Genomic DNA, 19,507 nt, shown 5'->3' on the forward strand with positions numbered 1-19,507 from the left:
CTAATTGGTTCACTTTATTATTATTATTATTATTATTTTATTTATCAAAAAAAATTAAAATCAGAAGTTTTCAAAAAAAAAAAAAACAAAAAAAAATTAAATCAGAAACAAAAAAAAAACCCTAGCCACTCTTCCCACCGCACCACGGCACCACCGCCCCTACGACCAACATCCTCACCCCCACCGATGACCAACATCCTCTTTGGTGTCGGCGACCACCCTTCCCCCTACCCCTACCATCTCCATCCACTTCCCCCCCTTAAACCACCATCCTCGACACCCTAAAACCTCAAAATTGAAATCTCCAAAATCGAAACCCTAAATTTCGATTTTAAGGTTTTCGATTTTGGGTTTTAAGTGAGGTGGTTCAGGGGGGTGGAGATGGGAGGGGAAGGGCTGGTTTGGGTTCGCCGGAGCGGGGAAGGGGCTTCGAATTATGGGAAATCGATATTGGGGGTTTAAGGTGTCGAAACCCTAGATTTCGATTTTGGGGTTTTTAATTAAGGGATCCGGCGGTGGGGGGGGGGAGTTTGGTCATCGGCGGTGGGGGGGGAGTTTGGTCATCGGCGGTGGGGGGGGAGTTTGGTCATCGGCGGTGGGGGGGAGTTTGGTCATCGGCGGTGGGGGGGGGGAGTTTGGTCATCGGCGGTGGGGAGGGGAGGGATTGTCGAGGGAGAAAGAGAGTTTGTGCATCGCGGCTGGGTTGCGTCGTCGGCGTGGGTTGGCTAGGCTGGGTTGCGTCGTCGGCGTGGGTTGGCTAGGCTGGGTTGCGTCGTTGGCGCGGGTTAGCTAGGCTGGGTTGCGTCGTCGCCGGTGCGGTCGTCGGCGTGGGTTAGCTAGGTTGGCGCGGGTTAGCTAGGCTGGGTTGCGCCGCGGTGGGGACTGGCTGGAGGCGGAGATATGGTGGTGGCAGTGACAGACGGTGGTTGGGGCTGGTTCATGGTGGTTGCTTTTTTTTTTAAAGTTTTTTATTAAGTAATTAATTTACTAATTTAATAAGCAACCACTCATAAGCCACCACGTGGCATAATTAGCCTTAATGACTAACGTAGTTAACTGCCGTTAGTCATTAATGACACTCGGTGAATTTTTTAAAAACTCAGTGGCATTTGGTGAATTCTGAAAAATCCGATGGTATTTGGTGAATTTTTAAATTACTCAGTGGCATTTGATGAAATATCCGTATAAAAAAAATAGCTGTATACTATATGAAATTGCAATTCTTCCCAAGCACTCCTTAAAAGTAATTGATTTTCAAAATAAACTTCAACGAGTAGCAATACTTTGAACACCCTTCTCTCCTTCCACGAATAGAGCAATTTGAACAAAAATCATGGTCCCAACCAATTACTCTCACTATTTTTCTCTCCTTTCTTCTTGCAAAAATATGAGCTCCCTTCTCAGCATTCATGGCCGTTTGGTAGTTCTGGGTATGTCCCATACCAATTCAATCCTTACCCATTTGATAAACACCTATTCTTCACTCCAAAAATGTGATTTTGCTAAGTTGGTTTTCGATTCTGTAACAAACCCAGATGTAATTTTGTATAATTCGATGATTAGAGCATATTCAAGGTCTGATCAATTTGATAAAGCATTAGAATTGTATGGTAGAATGTTAGAAAGAGAATTAGTGCCTGATAAATATACTTATACTTTTGTGCTTAAAGCTTGTGCTGGTAATTTTGACTTAAAAGAGGGTGTTAGGGTTCATAATGACGTGATTAGAAGAAAATTGGAGTTGGACGTGTATATTTCCACTAGTTTGGTTGATATGTATTGTAAAATGGACCGACTTGATCATGCACGGGAAGTGTTTGATAAAATGCCTAAGACAGATATTGTTTCTTGGAATGCTATGATTGCTGGACTTTCAAAGGATGGGCCTGATGAAGCATTGGGGTTTGTCCGGGAAATGCAGCGAGTTGAGGTTGTGCCGAATTCTGTTACATTGTTGAATATGTTTCCTAGTGTTTGTAAATTGGAGAATGTAAGGTTGTGTAGGTCAATTCATGGCTTTGTGATCAGGAGAGGTTTTCCAACTAAAGTTTACAATGGATTGATTGATATATACTCTAAATGTGGGTTTTTAGAATATGCTCGAACTGTTTTTGATCAGTTGCGTGGTAGGGATCATGTGTCGTGGGGAACGATGATGGCTGGTTATGCTCATAATGGATATTTCTGTGAAGTCTTGGAGTTATTTGATGAGATGAAGGGTAAGAGTGCAGTGATGAATAAAATCTCTGTTGTTAGTTCCTCTTTAGCTGCTTCCCAGTTGAGAGATTTAGAGGAAGGGAAGGAGATTCATAATTGTGCAATGCAATATCGTATTGACTCAGATACTATAGTTGCTACTTCTCTGATGACAATGTATGTAAAATGTGGAGATTTAGGAAAAGCCAATCAAATTTTTAGGGCACTCAAGGAAAAAGATTTGATTGCTTGGTCTGCTTTAATTGCTGCATTTGTACAATGTGGGTTCCCTGTAGAAGCAGTATCACTATTTCGTGAAATGGTGCATGATAAGCTAAAACCAAGTAGTGTAACTCTGTTGAGTATCTTTCCAGCTTGCGCAGAACTTTCATCCGGAAAACCAGGAAAAAGCATTCACTGTTATTGTCTTAAAGCAGGTACTGATTCAGAAATTGCAGTCGGGAATGGCCTAGTTTCAATGTACGCTAAGCGGGGGTTGTTCACTCAGGCTCTGGCCTTCTTTTATAGAATGCCGAGCAAAAACATAGTTTCCTACAATTCACTGATAAGTGGATATTCTCATAGTGGCAACATATGTCAAGTGATGAAAAAATTTCTTGAATTACTAACTTCAGGGTTAAAACCTGATTTTGAAACTATGGTGAGTGTGATCCCATCTTGTGCACTTTCTCAAGATCTAAAACAAGGGACATGTGTTCATGGCTTGATTTTAAAAGGCGGATTCGCATCTGAGTGTCATGTAAAGAATGCTTTGATTGACATGTATGGCAAGTGCAACAGGATATGTTCCGCTGAGAAGTTATTTAATGAAATGGACTCCATCAAAGACGAGGTTACTTGGAATGCCATAATTTCCAGTTATGTGCATAACAGGAAGTCCAAAGAAGCTCTTTATGCCTTTTGTCGGATGAAATCTGAAGGACTACAGCATTCTGCAGTTTCTATGGTAAGTGTCCTTCCTGCAGTAGCAGATCTAACTGCTCTCCCAGAAGGTATGGCACTTCATGCCTGTACAACAAAAATGGGGTTTCAGTGCAATACACACATTAGTAATAGTCTTATTGATATGTATGCCAAATGTGGACACTTTGATTGTTCAGAGAAATTATTTGATGAGATGAAAAACAAAGATACAGTAACATGGAATACAATGCTTGCTGGGTATGCCTTTCATGGGCATGCAGCTCGTGCTGTTGAACTTTTTTCACAGATGCAATGTGATAACGTTATGGTTGACTCAGTGACTTTTCTGAGTGTCCTGTCAGCATGCAGACATGGTGGTTTGGTAGAAGAAGCAAGAAGAATATTCAATTCCATGCATGAAAAGTTCCATCTTCAACCCAAATTGGAGCACTATGCTTGCATGGTTGATTTGTTGGGCCGTGGTGGTCTATTTAGTGAAATCACAAACCTCCTGAATCAAATGCCAGTCGAACCTGATGCTGCTGTTTGGGGAGCTTTATTGGGCGCATGTAGAATGCATTCTAATTCAGACTTGGCAGAAATGGCATTGAACAAGTTAGTGGAACTTGAGCCTGGAAACCCCGCACATTTTATTGGTTTATCAAATATTTATGCTCAATCTGGTAGGTGGGTTGAGGCTAAAAACATGAGGTTGCAACAAAGTGATGCTGGGCTCAAGAAAATCCCGGGATGCAGTTGGGTTTAGGTCAAGAAAACTTTTAGATTTCAGAAAGATACTTGAATCTGGTAGCTGTGAGCCTCTGATGAGAGCATGTAACAGAATTTTGTGGTTACTTCCATACCAATTTGTGAGAAAGTGAGCTCCACATATTTCTTTATGCACTCACAGAAGAAGATTGGCCGTGACTATGCTCACCAAGGACCAAAACCATGTAATGGCAGTATCAATAATTTTTAATTGCTGGTAATTGATCTTGCTTTGTAGTCATTTTTGCTGATGCTTGCATTTACTCTTCTACTATGATACAGTGTTCAGATATGTATTATTTCGAGGAAGAGAAGACAGCAGAGATTGCAGCCTATTATAAAACACGAAGATATAACAGGTAATCCTCATTTTATAACCTTCCCATATTCAAGTTTCATTTACATAGAAGTATTAAATTTTGTAGATTGCGGAAATCATAACATTGCTCAAAGGTCTAATTTGGGGATGGAGGGGAATGAGGGGGACTAGTTATACCTAGGACAGTACCATTTCATCTCATAACTTATGGTTGCAGGACACCTAATTTGAGTCTTCCTTTGCTTAAGTTTCACTTTGCATACATAAGAAGGTAGGCTTTGGCTTGATTCTTCTTTAGAATGGTGGGATGATAATCCATTGACAACATACAACTGATACAAGCAAGATGCTTAAAAAATACAGATGGTTTACTTAATATAGTTAAACCCATAAATCCCATTAGGTACACTGACAAAAGTGTTTGCAGCTTACCCCTTCTAATTTTAAACAATAAAAAATTCATTTGCAAGCAGCGCTCAACCAAAAAGGTTGGGGGCTGTTGTCGGCCTACGAATGTGGTTTCAATCCTTTCGGTGATGCCAGGCCGGCCTATATTTAAATGAGAATGCCGTGTCGTCCAGATAGTCTATTGTTATTTGATCAGAGGGTCTCACAATATTAGCTAGTATGCCTAACTTAATTTCCCATTCACCATTTATAGTTGTTTCTATTTGTCTAAGTCACTTCCTTTTTTGTCCAAGTCATTGGGGGCGATCTTAATGGACATGTGGGCATTAGGAGGGATGGCTTTGAAAGTATTCATGGATGTTTTGAACAATGGAGATAGGAATGAAGTGGGAAATTATATTTTAGATTTTGCATTGGCATAGCTTTTAAGTATCATGAACACATGGTTTGAAAAAAGGACCTCTCACCTAGTGACTTATAGGAGTTCGGGCAATGCAAGTCAAATTGATTTCTTCTTGGTAAGGAATGCTTGGAGCAAGAGTTATGTTGATTGTAAGGTGATCCGTAGGAAGAGTACAATAACTCAAGATAGACTTGTGGTGCTTGATTTTTGAGGCAGTAGATATGTAAGGAAGCGGAGACCACAAGTGGAGCCTAAGATTAAGTGGTGGAAACTTCAAAGGAGAACCAACAAAAAAATGTAAGAAAGATGGAGGATGTAGGAATTTGGTTTGGTACCATTGATTTGGATGTAGATGCAGGGTAGAGTAAAATGGAGCATAGCATAAAGGAAGTGGTGAAAATAATCCTAGGAGAATCCAAAGGAAGCATGCCATCGAGTAAGGACACATCTTGGTGGAATGAAGAAGTGGCGATAAAGAATAAACGAGATTGCTATAAGATCTTGATCGTTGAAGTATAAAGAAGCTAGAAAAGAAGCGAAGAAAGCTGTAAGGGAGGCGAGTATGAAAGTGAACTGAGACCTTTATGCAAGCTTGGATACAAAGGAAGGAGAAAAAGGCATCTATAGGCTTGCTCATATTAGAGATCGGAAGACATGGGATATTGGAAAGGTCAAATGTGTGAAGCATATTGACGAAAGAGTTCGGGGACAAGGAAATAAAGGATAGATGGAGGTCTTACTTTGATAGTTTATTCAATGGAGATCGAACTCAGTGATACAAGTGTCCCTCATGATATGATTAATCGGGAGTTTATGTGGAGGATTCATTGGGAGAAGTTAAAATGGCACTAAAAAGATGGGATTGAAAAGCGGTCGGACCTGATAGCATTCTTGTTAAGGTTTGGAGATGTTTGGGAGAAACAAGAATTGAATGGTTGGCAATTTTTTTCAACAAAATTTGGGGATGTAATAAGATGCCTTTTGTGTAGTGGAGAAGTACTTTGATACCTTTGTATAAGAACAAAGGTGATGTCCAAGATTGTGCTAACTACCGAGAGATCAAACTAATGAGTCATACTACGAAATTTTGGGAGCGAGTGATACTACAAAGGTTAAGGAGAAGTGTGAAGATCTTGGAAAACCAATTTGCATTGAAGATCGACTGTGGAGGCAATCCATCTTATGAGACAAATAATGCAGATATATCGGGATAAGAAGAAGGATTTACATATGGTTTTTATTGATTTTGAGAAGGCTTATGATAAGGTACAAGGGAGATTCTTTGATGGGCTTTAACAAGGAAAGGCGTTTCGCGGAAATATATTGACATCATTAAGGACATGTATGAGGGAGCTAGCACAAGTGTGTGGACCATTGTTGGGAAGAATGAAGAATTCCAAAATACAATTGGAGTTCATCAAGGTTCTGCACTTAGTCCTTTTCTTTTTGCTATAGTCATGGATGAAATGACGAGTGCAATTCAAGATGATATACCATGGTGCATGATGTTTGCTGATGATATTGTGTTGATTGATGAGACAAAAGAACGCTTCCCTTCTCTAGTCCTGAACCGTATATATACAAATTACATATCATAAATCTTTAATAATGTAAACCCACATCAAGATCATAAAAATACCCTCAATTAATGGGATTTATTTGTAAAAGTATTCAATATACAAATTGAAGAATAATACCAAAAATCAATTATGAAGGTGAACTAAACAATACACCACCAGATGGACATCACATCCATCCCGCATCCATCCCTCGTCCGACGACCACCATAAAGTCAGCCTACATCATCAATTTTCAACTCAAACACACTCCGACCCTAATGAATGGGGAGGTGAGATGGTTCGATGGTTGTAGATATTGTAGTCGCTTGATCCCTTGCATGCATTGGGGTGAGATGTAGAGAAAATTTTACATTTTACTATAAGAAGAGAGTATAAGGGTGAATTGAAGATTAGAAGAACAAGGATAAAGAGTAATAAAGAAAAAGGAGAGAGAAAGAGATAGAAGGGAATGACGACTAGAGGAGACTAGGAGAGAGAATATGGTGGTGGGTGGGGAATTAAAACCTTAACCCTTGATGATTCAGCATATTAAAAAAAAAAAAAAAAATAAACCTATCTCACGGGTCAGCGGACGGTTACCTGCCACTCTCATAGGTCGGGTACCCTACCCGCTAATTTCAAAAGAATTTAAAAAATTCCTGGTAAAATTAGTCGGGTCATCGGGTCGGGTATTTTTGAACACCCCTAGTTTTAACCACTCTTTTAAAACTTTCTTGAATTTTATTCTTGATTTTCTTTATAACATTCTTAATTTTTCTTAAATGCTCTTTCCAACGTGGACCAATGTGATATTATTATTATTAATGTGATGTTTCCAACGTGGACCAAATAGTAGCTTAACTAAATGTTCCCCTCCATGCACTCTCTTCTAGAGTTAGTAAATGATGTAATAGTTAAAAAGAAAAAAGTTAAGTCTTGGTGGAACATGGAGAAGAAGAACTAGTTAGTATCACGACATTCTCATTCAATTACGAACAACAGAACTACCTACACATAGGCTTACGAATGAAACTAAGTTGCACTTAAACAGCAACCAACAAACTAAGTGGATAAACATGATCCCACATCATACTCCACTAATACAACTAATTAGGTACATCATCATTATTTAGATAAATTAGCTACCCTTTTTTTTTTTTTCTTTTTTTTTTTCACAGGAAATTAGCTTAATCAAATTAAATATCAGTTGTCAGGAACTCATTTTCAGTTGATTTTGTGAACAATTACTTGCTAAAAAGTTCTATAAAAAAACACTACCCAAAATTTAAAAAGTTTGGGCATCACTACCCTTTTTTCTTTTTTCCGGCAAGCAATTCCGGCAAGTGGGGCCCATATGTTTTTTCCCTAAAAATACATAAAACATCCTCACCCTTGTATGTATTAATCAACCTGCCTCTTCTTTGCAAAAACTTAATCCAAAAAACCAAATCTTTGTGAAAAAACAAGTCGTTTTTTTTTCCTCTTTGGAACTCAATTTAAAATATAACAAACAATTAATACTACTTCCCCCCAAAATCCATAACTTAATCTCCAATAGGATAACATGGAATTATTATTTCTTCGAAAGTTATTTTATTTCTTTCCGCTACACCATTTTGTTGTGGTGATATAACATGGAATTATTATTTCTTAAAAAGTCCTATTTTTCCTTTCCGCTACACCATTTTGTTGTGGTAAGTATGGTGCGGCAGTTTCATGTACTACATTACTATTTCTATTGATTGAAAATAACTTGAATTATAGTATTCACCACGTTTATCGGTTCCTTATCTTTTGATTTTACCATTTGTTTGCAATTTTACTTCATTTTTGTAGATTTTAAATATAGTAAGGGCTTCATTCTTAGAATGCAATAAATTAACATAGCTAAATCTTGAAAAATCATCAATGAAAGTTGCTAAATTCTTTTTGTTGCCTAAGGAAGGTGTGCTATGAAAATCACATAGACCACTATGCACTAATTCAAGCATGATTATTCTTTTCCCTTGTGATTATGTCAACATGCATGTTGTACACTTCTCTATCTTTGGATCAAAAGACGGAATTAAATCATGTATTGACATAATAAATAAATTTTTTATAATTAATATGTCCAAGTCTTACATGCCATGGAGAAGAGCAATCATTAACAACATACAAATTGTCTCTCAAAGTATTAGAAATATTAACCTTAAACATTCTATCACATAAATAGCTAAGTCCTACCAATAAACTATCTTTAGACAATATAAATTTACCCGACTCAAATAAGAGATTTGTCGATTCAAAATAAACTATCTTTAGACCATTTTAAATCTAAACGATTCAAGATAGCACCGGACCCAAGATTTCCCCTAAGCTCGGGAGCATACAACACATCCCTTAAAACAAGAGATTTGTCGAGCTAAACATTAACTCTACTTGTCCCTAACCTAGTACTTTTGCGGTGGAATCGTTCCTCGTGTAAAGAATCTCTCCATTGAGCAGCTCAATAAGGGATTTAAACAACAAACGATCTTTGCAAACATGCCTCGATGCTCCAGAATTAATGTACTAAGAAGTATCACCCTTGCTTGTCTTAGGATGGCTTGACCCGCCTTTCTCACCTTAAGCCTTTTTGTTGTTCATCTTTTTCCTCCAAATGGTACAATCCTTTTTGAAATGACTGGGTTTGCCACAAACCTAACAAGCTCGTGATTTTTTACCATCACTTCCCACTTTAGGCTTTTTAACTTTATTTTTGCTTGAATTATTTCTTCTCTTTATCTCATTAGAATTAACATCCTCAACCACATTAACCATGGTAGAACTAAGATTAACATCCTTTTGTCCCTCTTGAACTCGGATGTCCTCCTCAATCCAAATATGAGAAGCCAAGCCCTCAAGATTGATATCATCTTTCTTATGCTTTGAAACATTTCTAAAATCTTTCACACATGATGGTAGTTTATCAATTATAGAAGAAACAATAAAGGACTCATCAAGATTGATATTGTGTTGCCTAAAACTCCTTAAAATTCTTTGGATTTCATGAAATTGTTCCATAACCGAGCTGTTATCAAACATTTTGAAATTATTGAATGACCTGACAAATAATTTCTTGGTAAATGCATCCTCGACCATATACTTAGACTCTAGTAAGTCTATTTCATCGTAAAGCAATTTAGCGGACTCATGAAATTGATAGACATCAAACAATTCATAGGACATACCATTTAAAATGTGACCATGACATATGTAGTCATCATTCTCCCACTTGTTTCTTTTTCAAGTGGCATCTAAAGTCTTGTTTTCCTCATCCGAAGGCATCGGCGATGTGAGAACATAAGCTACACCGAGCGATGTTAACACAAATTGCATCTTCTTTTGCCATCATCGAAAATCCACTCTCGAACTTGTCTAATTTTTGGAATTTAGTCATCATTTTTTTCACATTTGCCATCATTGTAGTAAATTATACTTTTGGATTGTTGGGGATTTTCTAGTAGTAATAAGGGTCACAAAGAAATGGAAATGATAAATCCGGAAAATAAACTTCGAGGCGTGAATTGAATCACTTTCCCAAAAGAATAATTCCGACCCTATACTACAATTGAGTATCATAGAAGTCACTTATAAGATACAACAAAAGTTTATTACAATCACAAGTAGGATGATTGCAATACAATGTACTTAAGTGTGTGAGATTTGTGATGATGAACAATACGATGCAAAAGGTTCTTTTAAAGAGAAATGAAATTGATTTTATTAAACATATGATCCAACAAAAACTGATTTTGATGCAGCTTCACTGCAGGGCGTGAGAGCACCTAGATTAATCTAGGTAGCTAGATCTCGCTCGCCCGGTTGGGCGTGTCGCTGCTCGGTTAGGCGCGGTTGTTGGTTGGCAACCTTTAACAGTGTTCTTCGGTTTTATGCTTGGTCATATGTTCTAGAAAATTGATTTTAAAGAACCTTTTGCTTTTTATTGTTCATCATCACAAATCTCACACACTTAATTACATTGTGTTGCAATCATCCTACTTGTAATTGTAATTGACCTTTGTTGTATCTCCTAAGTGAATTACGTGATACTCGATTGTAGTATTGAGTCAGAATTATACTTTTAGGAAAGTGATTCCGTTCACGTCTCGAAGTTTATTTTCTAAATTTATCATTTCCATTTATTTGTGACCCTTATTACTACTAGAAAATACCCAACAATCCAAAAGTATAATTTACTACAATGATGGCAAATGTGAAAGAAATGATGACTAAATTCCAGATATTAGACAAGTTCAAGAGAGTGGATTTTCGATGATGGCAAAGAAGATGCAATTTGTGTTAACATCACTCGGTGTAGCTTATGTTCTCACATCGCCGATGCCTTCGGATGAGGAAAACAAGACGTTAGATGCCACTTGAAAAAGAAACAAGTGCGAGAATGATGACTACATATGCCACGGTCACATTCTAAATGGTATGTCCTATGAATTGTTTGATGTCTATCAATTTCATGAGTTCGCTAAATTGCTTTACGATGAAATAGACTTACTAGAGTCTAAGTATATGGTCGAGGATGCATTTAACAAGAAATTTTTTGTCAGGTCATTCAATAATTTCAAAATGTTTGATAATAGCTCGGTTATGGAACAATTTCATGAAATCCAAATAATTTTAAGGAGTTTTAGGCAACACAATATCAATTTTGATGAGTCCTTTATTGTTTCTTTAATAATTGATAAATTACCATCCCGTGTGAAAAATTTTAAAAATGTTTCAAAGCATAATAAAGATGAGGGCTTGGCTTCTCACATTTGGATTGAGGAGGAAATCCGAGTTCAAGAGGGACGAAAAGATGTTAATCTTAGTTCCATCACGGTTAATGTGGTGGAGGATGCTAATTCTAATGAGAGGAAGAGAGGAAATGATTCAAGCAAAAATAAAGGCAAAAAGCCTAAAGTGGGAAGTGATGGTAAAATAATAACGAGCTTGTTGGGTTTGTGGAAAACCCAGTCATTTTAAAAAGGATTGCACGATTTGGAAGAAAAGATGAACAACAAACAGGCTTAAGGTGGGAAAGGCGGGTCAAGCCAATCCCAAAACAAGCAAGGGTGATACTACTTGGTACATTGATTCTGGAGCATCCAGGCATGTTTGCAAAGATTGTTCGTTGTTTAATCCCTTGTTGAGGTGATTAATGGAGAGATTCTTTACATGAGGAACGATTCCACCGCAGAAGTACTAGGCAAGGGACAAGTAGAGTTAATGTTTAGCTCGACAAATATCTTATTTTAAGGGATGTGTTGTATGCTCCCGAGTTTAGGAGAAATCTTGGGTCCGGTGCTATCTTGAATTGTTTAGATTTAAAATGGTTTTGAGTCGAGTAAATTTATATTGTCTAAAGATAGTTTATTTGTAGGACTTGGTTATTTATGTGATAGAATATTTAAGGTTAGTATTTCTAATACTTTGAGAGACTATTTGTATGTTGTTAATGATTGCTCTTCTCTATGACATGTAAGACTTGGAGATGTTAATTATAAAAAATTTGTTTATTATGTCAAAACATGATTTAATTACGCCTTTTGATCCAAGGATAGAGAAGTGTACGACATGCATGTTGACATACTCACGAGGAAACCATTTCCGGATGTTCAAGAAAAGAAAAAGAATAATCATTGCTTGATTTAGTGCATAGTGATCTATGTGAAAAAGCGCACCTAAGGCGCTGAGGCGCAAGGCGATAGGGGGTAAGTGCTTTTTGGCCTAGGCGAGGCGATTTTGATAAGGCGTACTTGAGAAGTAATTTGCCAATTTTTTTCAATTATTTATAGTGCGCCTCACTTCACTAAGGTGCGCTTAAGGCACTGCTTATCGCCTCAGCATGCCTTTTTTTATACATTGATGTAACAAAAGTATTTAGCAACTTTCATTGATGATTTTTCAAGATTTTGCTATGTTTGTGTATTGCATTCTAGGGATGAATCCCTTATAAATTAAAATCTACAAAAATGAAGTAGAATTGCAAACTAAAGGTAAAATCAAAAGATAAGGAACCGATGAAGGTGGTGCCATAACGGAAGTATTGTAATTGAACGATTTGGAACTCACCCTCAAACACAAAATAAAATTAATAGCAAAACACGATGATAAAAGAGACAGTGTTTATGAGGAATTTTCGATTTCTTTCGCTCAAGCTCAATTTTGTTTTATTAAGATCTTAAAATTTAAGACAATAACCCTCTTAATGATCTTTCTCCTCAATAAACCATCATTATTTTTACGCTCTTAGATGATTTTCCTACTCACTTATCATCGTTATTTTTCTAGTAAGCCTAATCCCTCTTATATAGTCTAACATAGAAACCCACATCAACTAGCTTCAATATTTTTACTTCTCCCAAGTCTAAATAATCCTAAATTGATTATACATACCTAAAATATATCTAGTCTCCTAATTACAATCCTCATCTAACTAGGAAAGCATAAAAGATAAAACTAAATAAAAGATACGGTAAGTTTAGTTTTATTTCTAACAGGTAGTGAATACCATAAACCAAGTTATTTCCAATAAATAGGATTAGTACATAAAACTACCGCGACATACTCACCATAACAAAATGGTGTAGGAGAAAGGAAGAATAGGCCTTTAGAGGAAATGGAATTCCATGTTATTCTATTCGGGATGGAGCGATAGATTTTGGGGTAAACAATATTAACTGTTTGTTACATTTTAAACCGAGAATGAAAAGGAATGAGGTAACCCCATATGAGTTATGGCAAAAAGAAGAAAACCAAACTTGAGTCATCTCTGGGGTTGTAGGGCAATTGTAAAGGTGGCGGAGCCTAAATTTAAAAAGTTAAGTGAAAGAGGAGTGGAATGCATTTTTATAAGATAATCGGAACATAACAAATCCTATAGGTTATATGTAATTGAACAAAATGACTATTGGTCAGTTCATATCACCATTGAGTTTGGAGATGCATTGTTTGATGAAAATTTGTATTTATCAATTCCTAGACCAAAGGATATAACTCCAAATACCGATGCTTAAAGTTTTGACCAAAATGAATTTGATCAAGAGATGGATGACCAAACTAATTTAGAGGAGGCATTAACATCATCATCTCAACCTAGGAGAAGTAAAATGGCAAGGAAAGAAAATCTTTTGGCTCAGACTTTCATGTGTACTTCATTAAAAGATTAAGGAATTCTATTTCGACACAATTTTCATACATTTTAAATTTGGAAGATGATCCATTTGACATATGATGAGGCTATGAGGTCTCGTGATGCTCCATTTGGGAAAAACACTATTATTGATGAGATATGTTATCTAAATTACAACCAAAATGTAAATCAATAGGGTGTAAATGGATCTTAAAAAAGAAATTGAGCATTGATGGAACTGTTGAAAAGTTTAAAGCCCGGTTAGTGGCACAAGGTTTTACACAGAAACCTGGTATCTATTATTTTGATATATATGCATCAGTTGCTAAAATTTCAACAATACTTGCGGCTAGTGCTGTGCACCGGTCCAAAACCGAACCGTGACTAAAATGGACCGGAATCAACTTTTTTTTTTTTTTTTTTGTGATCGAAGACCAGACCGTAATTCATCGGTCAGGTTCCGGTTCGGTCCGATTTTGGACCCTAATGGACCCCTTTTTTTTTTTTTTTTTTTTTTTTTTTTTTTTTTTTTGCATTTTAGTGTCTTAGACATCATTTTTTAACGTCTTGTTTTTGTTTGCGTGTAATCTTATTTTGCACCTAAAATTTATAAATTACAAGTTTTGTACCTAAATTTTTTAGAAATTGAAACATAAAGTTTAAATTTTTCATCCAAAAATTACAAAACTCACTTTCCGGTCCATTTCGGTTTTTAGCCGGTCGGGACCGGAAATCCGGAATGACCAATTTGTGAGGATCGAAGACCGACCCGGAATCTAACGGTCCGACCAGTCTCGGTCCTTTTTTGCACACCCCTACTTGCGGCTATCCATAATCTTGTGATCCATGAAATGGATGTCAAGACAACGTTCTTTAATGGAAATGTAGAGGAAGAAGTTTATTGTTGTGGAAGGTCAAGAAGAAAAAGTTTGCAAGTTTATTATATCTTTGTATAGGCTAAAACAAGCACCTAAGCAATGTCATCAAAAGTTTGATGAGGTTAGGTTGTCTAATGGTTTCAAGTTGAACAATTTAGACAAGTTTATATATATAGCAAAGTTGATGACAACGGTCAAGGTGTCTTAATTTGTCTATATGTTGATGGCATATTGATATTTGGAACGGATTTATCACAAGTTAAAAAATGACAAAATCCTTTCTTAGTTCTCGGTTTTCCATGAAAGACATGTGAGAAACGGATGTCATCTTGGGCATTAGAAAGAGGGAAAAAGAAAAAATGGTTTTGTCACAATCTCATTTCATTGAGAAAGTGCTCAAGAAATTCAATGTTAGTGATGATTCGACATCTCTTTATTCAACAGGTATGGATCCTAGCGTAAAGTTGATACATATTAGGTATATGCTAAAGTAATAGGTTGTTTGATTTATGCCATGCCAAATACTAGGCCGGATATTGCTTATACAGTTTGTCAACTAAATAGGTACACTAGTAAAATAGTAATCCTAGTATGTTACATTGGCAAGCGGTTTGATGCTTGTTGAAGTATTTGAAGAAAACCATGGATTATGGTTTGTTGTATAGTAGATATCTCTCGGTTGTAGAAGGATATTCGGATGCAAGTTGGATTTGTAATAAAGACCATTCCTCCGCAAGTGAATGAGTTTTCCTATATGAGGAAGGTGTTATTTCATGAGTTTCTAAGAAGCAAACTTGCATTGCGGACTCCACAATGACATCGAAGTTCATTTTTGAGATACATTTGTTGCCAAAAACGATTTAACCTATAGTGATACATTGTGATAACAATGCTACTTAGGCAAGGGCATATAGCTATGTTTATATTGGTATGTCAAGACACATTGGAGTATGACATAACTACATTCAAGGACTAAGGAAGGATAGTGTGATAACTATTGATTATGTTCGAACAAATCTTAATCTCACCGATTGTTTCACAAAGGCGTTGGCAAGAATTGTTAACAATGAGATGGCAATCGGTTTAGGATTGGAGCCCTAAATAATTACAAATGAGAAAGTCTTAACTTAAAGTCTTATAAGACGTAGGGTCTTAAGTTCAACAAAATTAACTTTCTTATTTGCTAATTGGGAACTTGTATATTCATCTAAGGTAAAGTTCCGAATTTTTTGTGATGTCAAGAGGTTGTTTAACTTAATAGAATTCTTAATATTGTGCTTTGTCACAGGAGCATGTTTTGGAAATCTACCTATATAAGTATTTATTTTAGCCGCTTCAAGATATTATTATGGGCGTAGCTTTGATGTACTTATGAATAGATATGGATACATGGCGTAAGTGTCAAGTAAATATGTATTTAAGTATTTAATCTTGTGTGTGTAATATCTTCAAGTATCTAATACTTCCTCTATTCTTTTTTACTTTGTTTCTTTTATCACGCTTGCCAATGCAAAACTTTAACGATCAATAACTTCAATTCTCTATAAATAAAAATTATAAAAGTTGTATATTATGATATTACTTATTGAGACGAATCCAAAAAGATCTTACATGAGTATATTATTCCTTACATATTATTCACAAAAGACGGTCAAAGGAGGGGTGATGAATAGTGTAAAAGTCAAAGCGGGTCAAGTAATAAAGAACGGAGGAAGTATGTATTACTGTTGGTTCAAACATTTTATGATACCGAATAGTCTTTGTACACTTTCATTTATGCACAAGATTTTTTGTGTTGATGATGTTTTGCAATGAGTCTAATTTAATACTCTAAAAGGGGGAGGATTGTTGAATAATTTAGAGTATTGGTGACAATATTCATGTTGTTTGATTGTTTTACTTAGGCTAAGGTATTGTGAATTGATTAAACAAGTATTAGACCAAAGATAATATCAATTTAGCGAAAAAGCAAACTGCCGGTCAGAGCACGCCCTACCGGGCGCGAGTGCAAGCATGAAGGTTTCTGGTTTGCTGCCAGGCGGGCTCGAGAATGAAGAAGAATTTTCGTTGGGCGATTGCCCATTCGGGTCACTTCCGCCCAGGCAGGCGCAAGCGCGAAGGATTTTGACACAACTACACGGTTCAACAAGGCGCGAGAGCACCCAGATTAATCTGGGTCGCTAGATCTCGGTTGGGCGCGGGTGTTGGCTGGGCAACCTTTGATGGTTTTCTTCGGTTTTATGCTTGGTTATTTTGCTCTATATATATTATACATATATGATGAAATCATATGTTCAAGAAAATCAGTTTTATTTCTCTTGAAAGAACCTTTTGCACTTTATTGTTCATCATCACAAAGCTCATACATTTTTTTTTGAGGGAAAAGCTCATACACTTAATTACATTGTATTGTGCAATCATTCTACTTGTGATTGTAATTGGCCTTCGTTGTATCTCCTAAGCGACTTCCATGATACCCGGTTGTAGTATAGGATCAGAATTATACTTTTGGGAAAGTGATTTCGTTCACGCTTCAAAGTTTATTTTCTGAATTTTTCATTTCCATTTGTGACCCTTGTTATTATTAGAAAATCCCCACCAGATAAAAGGATGGAAATTTTTCTAATTTTAGAGATTAGAGACCTCTGTTGGTCATGCTCAATATATCATTTTCTTTGTCTTGCAGTTTTGTTCTCAGGTGTTATAATGTAATTTCTGTATAGTAGTTATAGTTCTGCATATATCACTGAGAGCTTGCTAGTTAGGCAGTTAGGTTCCAATTGTTGGAGGGAAGGGTGAGGACAGGTTTGATTTGCTGCTCAGTGATTTCTGGTTATTTGTGCAGTTTAATGGTAGATTTAATTTTGCTTTTTCTTCTTCCTTGCTGCAGTCCGTAATCTGATTGTCCTCGAATATTAAAACACCATTTGGCATTTCTAAGCTCATTCTCATGAGTAATTTAACACCCCTTTTATCTGATTATTGCAGTTGTATGATAATACCATTTATGCTGAACAGCGGCCAAAAACAATGGAGTGTCTTATCAGTTTTTCAGAAAGTATGATTAAAACATCAGTGAGTTTGGCTGTTACTGCATCAATAATGCTGCAAGCATGAAACACATCCGCAGCGAATTTCTGCATAAGCTTTGGTAGCAAATTTCCTTCTTAAGTTCTTTACAAAGCAATGACATGTTCTTTACTACAATTTACTCTAATTTCGTAATAATTGCAATTATAGGGAGGGCACAAAGTTTTAAAATATTATAGGGTGGGGAGTATGGGGATCAAAGGGAGAATCTTATAATATAAAGTATAGTTAGTGTGTATATATTTCATTGTTTGCTGGAAAGAAAAAAAAATAGTGTTAGTGGTAGGAGAGATAAATAATAAAAATAGTATTGAGACCTTATCAAATAAGGAAGTGTTGCAATTATTACAAAACGAATGAAAAAGGAAAACAATGTTCTTTCGGCTATTTTTTTATACCGGGATATGGTGCACCTGGGGGGCACAAATCAAGAATTACATATGTCTTCTAAATATAATTGTTGGCTTGGCCTAAAATATGAATTTAAAAGCAAAGTTCGAAAAAATTACACCTTACTGATAAAAGTGTCACCATTCATCACTAGTGTGAAAATACAAAAGCAAAGTAAACACGGAAAAGTCTAGCAATTACAACTTGGTGGTCAGTGACTTTATTGATTCAATAATTGAGATGTCAATAATATGAACCAATTATTGTACGGATCATTATTGTTGTTTAATTATTTAACCTTTAAATCAAGATTAGTTAGTACAGTAGAACCTTGCCATGAAATGCAAATATCATGTTGGGGTCATTTTTAATTTGGTCAATTATTAGCTTGTTGATCAGTACTAACACCATTCTCACTCATTTTTTAAATTTGACACTGTTTTGAAATCTACTACTGTAGATACTCTTACAAATCTAATTAGAACAATTGAAGATTCTTAGCTATTAGCTCAGGTTATTAAAGTTCCATTTAATACTGATGATATTTTTTAATTTAAGTTATTGTTTCTATTTAAGTGTTAAATTAGGTTTAAGTTATAATTAAAAAAATGGTTAAAAAAAAAAGAGGGCTATATGCTTTCAGGCTTTCAGCGCTCCCAAAAGATTGATTATGTTATGGTAATAAATTTCAAAAATAAGTGAATGTGTGAAAGAAAAAAATAAAAGAAAAGTAGAACTTTGATTGGAAACACACCCCAAAATAAAAGTTGGGTTGAACTTTTAAAGATGAAACCAGAATGTATTCGAGTCAACTAGGTAGGAGTATATTGGCAAAATTGCATATCAGATCATTGTTTAAGACCTTCAAGATTGACCCAACCTTATTATGCGTAATTAAGCCAACAAGTTCAGTATTATGTATTGACTATCACTTTCTAATCTCTATCACTCACTCACCTTTTCTTTTTCTCTCACAAAACTCTCATTTTCTGTCTCTTTTCTGCAACCAAAAATGGATATTGGAACAGCCATGTCTGTAGCTCAAACTTTGTTTGCAGCACTGGATTGTGATCAGCTCAGACAGAACTGCTCCATTGCTTGCTACAAATCCGAACTTGATGCACTTCGTGGCACCGTCTTTAGAGTAAAAGCTGTGCTCAAGGATGCTGAGGCCAAGCGAGAGTTGTCCGAACAAGATCAGCTCTATATTGAAGAACTCAAGGAAGCAGTTTATGAAGCCGATGATCTCTTTGACGAGTTTGTCACTCTTGCTGAGCGGAATAAGCTCACTGAGGGAATCAAGGATCGTGTCCGTTCTTTTTTTAGCAAGTTTTGTACAGCTTACAATATGGCTCAAGGGGTTAAGAAGATCAAGAAAAAGTTAGATGCTATTGCTAATGATAGTCGGTTCAGCTTGAC

At 36.2% G+C, this 19,507-nt stretch overlaps 1 protein-coding gene across 1 annotated transcript; it reads left to right on the plus strand.

Moving 5' to 3' along the window:
- Positions 1-1,271: 1,271 nt before the first annotated feature.
- On the plus strand, positions 1,272-19,180 carry LOC110698852 (pentatricopeptide repeat-containing protein At2g39620-like). Its single transcript, XM_021876374.1, has 4 exons — positions 1,272-4,073; positions 4,171-4,247; positions 17,597-17,759; positions 19,117-19,180. Exon 1 carries the CDS (start codon positions 1,334-1,336, stop codon positions 3,884-3,886), a length of 2,553 nt encoding a protein of 850 aa, XP_021732066.1. The 5' UTR covers positions 1,272-1,333; the 3' UTR covers positions 3,887-4,073; positions 4,171-4,247; positions 17,597-17,759; positions 19,117-19,180.
- Positions 19,181-19,507: the final 327 nt, after the last annotated feature.

Source organism: Chenopodium quinoa, unplaced genomic scaffold (assembly GCF_001683475.1).
Source record: "Chenopodium quinoa cultivar QQ74 unplaced genomic scaffold, ASM168347v1, whole genome shotgun sequence".
Classification (NCBI taxonomy): domain Eukaryota; kingdom Viridiplantae; phylum Streptophyta; class Magnoliopsida; order Caryophyllales; family Amaranthaceae; genus Chenopodium; species Chenopodium quinoa.